Here is a 7,190-nt window from a genome sequence, read left to right as displayed (position 1 = left end):
TTTTTTTTTTTTTTTTTTTTCTTTAAGAAAGTGAAGTGAAGATTTAAAGAAATATTGAAAGAAAAACATAATTTGTTTTCTTTTTCTTTTCTTTAATGAGAATATAAAACGTGTTCAAAAACATAGTCTACTGAAATGTATCCAAATGCTTATTTATTTTCAGTAAGTTGTAATTTTATTATCAAAGTTTATTATTTTATTATTATTATTATTTTATTATTATTATTATTTTTCAAAATTTATAATAATTCCGTATAATTATTCCAGCTACATGTACATATAATAAAATATGGATATATTAATTGATATTTATAAAGTCGTAAGTTTTAATTTATAAAATATTTTGTTATAGGAAAAAAACTTTATTTTTAGGATCCTATTACACAATAACTTATCGATTAATAATATTAATGAATATATAATGAATATAATATAGATTATAGATTTCTTTTTTTTTAATTTTATAATTTTGTTAGAATTTTTATAAATTTTGAAATTTTGTATTTAATTTTCTATTAAATTTTTATTATTATACAAAAGAATTTATAAATATCATATTTGTAACTTGTAAAATTTTATTATAGCATATTATGTTTGATTGTGCAAAAAAGAAAATTATTGATAAAATATAATTAGAATAAAAAAAAATCTTTCTAAATTGATAAAAGATTAATTCAAACAGTAATATCTAAAATATCTAAAATCAATGTAAGCCGATAAATTATGTATCTTATAATATTATTTAAGTATGATCTATTATTAATAGATAATAAATATAATCCTTTTTAATAAATAATTTAAATATATATAAAATATACATAATATAATCCATTGATTTCTTAAAAAACTTCTGATTATAAATTTACCATTAATCATTTGCTACGCTTTGATAAAGCTCGCGTACTGTTATTACAAAAGTGTACAAAACGGCACACGTGACTGGTAGTGCATGTTTGAATTTACAGAATTTCGAAAGTATAAGTAAATGCGGAAACAATAACAATTTGTTAAATTGCGTTCGTAAAAGAAGACCGATCCATTCTGCACGACGCAACTTGTGCAAACAAACGAAGTTAAGAATAGTGTATATTCGTTCTCGTAAAAAAATTTAATTACCTTGTCTAAAAGCGTATTATAAGAGTTTTGATGAATTATATCGGCGAAAGAACAGGTTAATCGTATAGTCGTGGCTAGTTTTCTGGAATTCGCTTCCCGTTAGCGCGGACGTTCGACGCAAAATAGCCTGGAATTTGATTCGCTTCGTGGTTTGTATTTTTTTTCCATCTTAATTTTTTTCTCATTCGCTTTTTCTCTCTTACGTAAAGAAGAATCAAGAGATATTATTCGCATAACAGAAAGATTTGTAAACCACAAAGACATTCAGAGACCTGTGTTTAAACTGATCACACGATTTATGTTAAAATTAGAAACAAAATTCATGGGTCAGATTGCATCATCATTAATTTAACAATCTGAAACATCAGATATAATTACGTGAGTTTGTATGAATGTATGTGTCATGAATCCTTGGCTGGAAAAATCGAGAAAATACGGAGGACGTTCATCGTCTTCGCTTTGACACTGACTACTTCACACTTAGAGAAACATGCGATAAATCGAGATAAATCAACGGAAAAAAGAAATTAGATTTCAATTTTTATTTTTTTTTATTTATTTTTTTTAACTTTTTCCATTTTTCATATTTTTATTCATGGAAGATGAAATTCATACTAACATGATTTCATTTTGTTACAGGCGGAGCACAGGTTGGAGCAGTTGAAGAAGGCAACAGACAGAATACAAAAGGAGATCGAAGAGGTCACAGAGAGAGAGCACGAGCTCAGAAACGTGGGTAGCATTAAAACCACGTCCCACGAGACGGTGGATTCCAAGGTACGTTTAAAACTTCATGTATATATATATATATATATGTATACATTCATGTTGACCGTGTTCAAGGTCGTTGAACGAAAGAAAGAAAGAGTAAATGGATATAGTCCTTATAAGAACAAAATGCATCGTATGACTTATGACTGTTCATAAGAAACAAGGGTAATTAAACATGCAGTCACAGATTTAATGATTCACGATGCATTGTATCAATCTTATTACATACGTGATGAGAATCAATGAAAAATAAAATTTGATACTATAAATTGAAAGAGAATTAAAATTTCATTAAAAATTTTCATGTATTATATATGTATATTAAAAAAAAATAATACATATGTATACATATAAAATCTTAAATAAAAAAATTTAAAATAAAAAAATTAATTTGATGTCATATATATTTAAAAATATCATTAAGTAAGTTAAAATACGTATCATTTTCTTTATCAGAAGTTTCAAGAAGTTTTAATGATTCATCCAATAAAAAACAGATTAGTCTTTTTTTATTATTTTTTTTTAATAAAAATAAGTGATAAAAATTTATTATTATTCATCAATTAAATTATATTTTATAGCATAAATTATTATTTTATAGCAATTTTTTTCAAAATATTCTCCGCACAGAATAGATTCAGTGAATTATAAAAACAGTATGCAGAATGTAATGAATATCATAGATTCACATTATAATAAATTTTTTTCATTAAATTAGTGATATTTTAATAATATAAATAAAAACGCAAACATGATTGCGGTTTTATATATTTTACGTTAATTAATAAAGTGTTTGAAGTAATTGCTATAGAATACAATAGTTTGCACATTTATTTCGCAAAGCCGGTTGCATTTAATTTTTACAATACAATCAGAATTTCAATGAAAATATTTTATTTAATATATATATAATATATATTATCTGATATATATTAAATGTAATGCCGTTTACCATGAAATAGTTTTTTTAACTTGTAACGTAATTATTGTGTTGCGCTGATAATAGTTAAAATATGCTCTCGTATAATTGATAGCTGCAAATAGATAGCGTATGCGTTACAAAGGTCATTTCGATCTTTTTATATTCAGGTAAATAGTTTTATTTTTTAAAAATATTTTACACAAGAGAGCTCATTTGGACTTCACTTGTTCAGGTTCTCTTGTAATCAAGTGAAGAAATGTATTATTTGCTATTTTTAATTATACTTATTTTAATTGTAGCAATTTTAATTACAACAATTTATGTAATAACAAAAGGAATATATGTAATATATAATATATATTTAATATATATAATTAAATCAACAAAAATTTTGTTTATTAGGTACGACGTATGCCACAGGCTTTGGTTTCGGGAAAATTGAAGAGAACAACATCTACTCCACAAATTCTAGAAGCTATCAGCTTAACACCATCTACACCACCCTTAACGCCAAAGATGACGAATGGAGTGATATCTAGTCGCACCACTCCAACACCTTTGCGTTTCGCAACAGCACCTAGTCAAAAAGGGCTGATGCATAGGTTTCTGGCAACTCGTGGAAAAATTTATAAACCAAAATCTATAGATAATGATACGTTAACACCACCTTCATCACCCAGTATCACACTTAATCCATTGAGTATCAAGGCTTTTAATAGGAATTTGGAAATTCAACTTGAACCAGATAATGAACCTAAAAAACCTCCTATTAGAAAAGGATATGTGCCTGTAGAAGAAAAAATTCAAAAGGAATTACATGAAATGAAAGAACGGGAAAATGAGCTTAGGTAACTTTATGTTTTTACAGTTAAATGATAGTGTATGAATATTTATAATTTGTTATATTTAAATTTTAATATTATTTATATTAATATAATCTATAATATAATATTATTTTCAATAATATATTTTTATTGGATTGAATATATCATTGAGATATTATATTAATATAACTAAGTTATATTTTTCTTATTTCACAAAATAATAATAATATAATTATATGGATTTTTAGATTAATGCGATCACAGATGTTAGCTAAATCTCAACCAAATCTTTTGGACATTGGAAATGATAACGATTCCGATATTTATGATGGCTCAAATTCATTAAGAAGCGGTACCTCAACAAATACTTTAAATGAAGATGAAATAGAAAAAGAAACTAAAGGAAAACACAAGGTACTAATAAAACTAATACATATGTTTTTAATATTAATATTTATATAATTTGTTTATTTATCGATCGTTAATTATCTGTCTTATTAAATAGTAAATTGGAAATGTTATGTATCCATATTTTCGATCAATGATGAATCAATGATAATTATTTAATTGTATTAAATAGCCTAATCCACGACGTCGAAGCACTCTCATCGCGCAATGGGAAAATTTGATAGCTGCAAAAAAGGAATCTAATGACAATAACAACGAGAATGATTTAAATTTCTGAAAAACTGGATTATTTTGTAAAAAATAAATTATCAATGTTATATCATTTTTATATCATTTTTTAAAAATATTTCAAAATGGTATCAAAGTTTTATAAAATTTTTGAAACATATTTCATACTAATACATATTACTGGATTTATTCACTTATCAAATTTTTAAATTAATTTATTTAATGTTAAGATAGATATTTATTCAAAACTGGTTTACCTGAATAAACATATATTATATTTAATATTTTTTTTTAAATGCTTTCAGTATTAAAAAAATTAGTTACAATGAAAAAAATTATCTTTTTTTTGTAGGGAATAAAAAATATTGCTAAGTATTACAAGCATATATATTTAATATATCTGCTGATTAATTGTAATATATCTGTTATATAATCACACAAAAATGACTGAATCCATAATTCTAAAAATTTTCTTTAAAATATGATATATAATATATATTAATAATCTCATAAACAAGGATTTTGTTATATACTTAATTAATTGTAAAGAATAATTATGTGTATTCAATTTATTATATGTTGCATATGTGATAGTATAGTTCTAATAATAATAATAATAAATAGTTTATGCAATTATGTGCATTATGTGGTTAATAAGATATATATTTTAAAATTTTCTTTTATTTTTTTGATTTTAAATAATAAAGTATTGACAATAAAGTATTTAAAATGTATTAAAAATATTTGTTTTACATGAAAATAAAATATATAATAAATAGAATATAATAAAAAGAAACATATTTTTTTTATATAAACATATCAAATTCTAACTACAGAAACTGTTTCATAAATATTAAAATTTTAAATATATAGAAATATAAACAATTAATAACAAATATATTAATGTAATTTTCATATTAATAAATAAATAAATATATTATCATATATATAATCTAATCTATTTATAAAACATACAGGGTTTTCAGATACAATAATAAATAAAATTTAAGAAATAAAAATTAAAACAAATACAAATAAACCTCAATTAACATTTTTGTATATCGTATACATTTCAATTTGTTATCAATATTGTTATCAATAATTATCAATTGATTATATATCAATATACATTTTTGTATATCAACTTTCGTATTTATTTTTCTTAGAATGAATCCTTAAATTTATTAACTTTATATAAATGCTTTGTAATATAAAATAAGGTTAAATTTTATCCTCCATGTTAGGAATTCTATACAATTCATATATCGAAGCAATCGAAGAAAGTATTCTCCTTGTTCTTTCATTTTAATCTTGTATTATTCATATATATATATTTTTCCACGTGTTTTTAAGTGATATATTATAGCAATGAATGTTCCAGATGTAAATAAAATAATAAATAAAGAAACTGAAATTTTATTATTAATCAATTTCGTAAAAAATGATGGTAATTGAATAATTTTAGAATATATTTACATATTGAATTAGGTTATATTCTATTATTTATATATTTTAACTTAATTAAATATTGTTTTAATTTTATTTATTTCAGTTTGTGATTTACCTATTTGTGTACAAAATATATTAAATGGAAAATATGAAGATATAATAAATAATAAATTATTTTTAAATTTAATTCAAGAATGCAGCAATTATGACGAGATAATACATAAAAATATAGAAAAAACAAATTTATATGATTTTTGGCTTTGCACTGGCATAGCTTCTTTATTATATTTTATTCAATGCAACTGGACAGGTCCACAAGTTGAAAAAAACATTGAATGGCAAAATATTAAAAATAAAAATATATTTAAAGATTTATCTTTATATGACGAATGCAATGCAAATGTTAAAATGTTAGATCTTCTTTATCTTTCAAAGATAATATTTTCTAATGAAATCTTACAAAATATTTATAAAAGTTGTATATGGTGGTTATTTAGAGCAAATTTTCTAAATCAACTAATATTAAATGAAAGTTCTGGTATGATATTTGATGAAACTGAACAATTAATTGATAAAATTAATAATTTGCAACTATTGCAAGAAAATATTCATTGTGAAACATTATTTTATATTGAAGCTGCACAATTTTATTTTTATTATAGAAGAATTCATAATTCAGAAAAATATATTAAACTTGCTCAGGAAAAAGCAAAATTAAGTTTAGATTTGGAAGGTGCATTGGGAAAACGTACAAAATATCAGAAAGAAAAGGCACAATTGTTTTTAAGAATAAATTTGGAAAAAAAACAATTTTCTTTTAGATGTTGTGAAAATTTACCAAAATCATTGGATTTAAATGATGAAATTAGATTAGAACATATTGAATATTCAGAAAATATAGCAAATACGCAAATAGGAGCTGTAGAAGAAACTATAATATTAGCAAAATAGTAAGAATATATTTTATATTTGTTGAATATGTTTATTATATCATAAGAAAAAAATTGTTTTATTATAATTTTTATTTTTATTAGTATTCAGTTGCAATTATCACAACCAAAAGATAAATTAACAGATGAAGAAATAAAACCTTATTTAACTGTAAGTATTATTATTTTATCATATCAATTATTCAATTCAGTATTGAAGGAAATTCTTCAATAATTTGTCAATAGGTTGTGATAAATAATACAAGAAATTGGTCTTTAAAAATGGCATCTCTTTATAATCGATGTTCTTTGGAATCTGGAGATAAACGAACTGTTGAACGGTCAATGATGCAAATGGAATATTTAATACATGAATTAAATAAAACAGAAGTTTCTGTTGCAAATAGAATGGACTTATTTTTTGCTAGTGGTCTTAAACCAATTTGGGTTTTAGAACAAATGTATGCACAATTGATGTTAAGTCTTGGATTAGTAAAAGGAGCTTTAGATGTTTTCTTGAAACTTAAACTTTGGGAAGAAGTT

At 22.8% G+C, this 7,190-nt stretch overlaps 2 protein-coding genes across 6 annotated transcripts in view; both read left to right on the top strand.

The window, feature by feature from the left end:
- Positions 1-4,367, top strand: part of LOC102680887 — an 8,617-nt gene extending 4,250 nt beyond the window's left edge. The window contains exons 1-5 of one of the 5 annotated variants that reach the window (XM_006612395.2): positions 32-162; positions 1,756-1,893; positions 3,212-3,657; positions 3,882-4,047; positions 4,214-4,367. In XM_006612395.2, the coding sequence (XP_006612458.1) occupies positions 136-162; positions 1,756-1,893; positions 3,212-3,657; positions 3,882-4,047; positions 4,214-4,318 (882 nt within the window). In that variant the 5' untranslated portion in view covers positions 32-135 and the 3' untranslated portion in view covers positions 4,319-4,367. Of the gene's footprint in view, positions 1-31; positions 163-928; positions 1,266-1,755; positions 1,894-2,983; positions 3,132-3,211; positions 3,658-3,881; positions 4,048-4,213 lie in introns of those variants that run through there. The other 4 variants (XM_006612398.2, XM_006612396.2, XM_006612397.2 and 1 more) reach the window with 4 other exon arrangements.
- Positions 4,368-5,637: 1,270 nt separating this feature from the next.
- LOC102675358 (tetratricopeptide repeat protein 27) overlaps positions 5,638-7,190 on the top strand; it is a 3,487-nt gene continuing 1,934 nt past the window's right edge. Inside the window, exons 1-5 of the mRNA XM_031508912.1 lie at positions 5,638-5,652; positions 6,421-6,466; positions 6,611-6,668; positions 6,753-6,819; positions 6,894-7,187. Of these exons, the coding sequence (XP_031364772.1) occupies positions 5,638-5,652; positions 6,421-6,466; positions 6,611-6,668; positions 6,753-6,819; positions 6,894-7,187 (480 nt within the window). The remainder of the gene's footprint in view (positions 5,653-6,420; positions 6,467-6,610; positions 6,669-6,752; positions 6,820-6,893; positions 7,188-7,190) is intronic.

This window comes from Apis dorsata, unplaced genomic scaffold (genome assembly GCF_000469605.1).
Source record: "Apis dorsata unplaced genomic scaffold, Apis dorsata 1.3 scaffold_112, whole genome shotgun sequence".
Classification (NCBI taxonomy): domain Eukaryota; kingdom Metazoa; phylum Arthropoda; class Insecta; order Hymenoptera; family Apidae; genus Apis; species Apis dorsata.
This window is presented reverse-complemented; position numbering and strand designations above follow the sequence as displayed.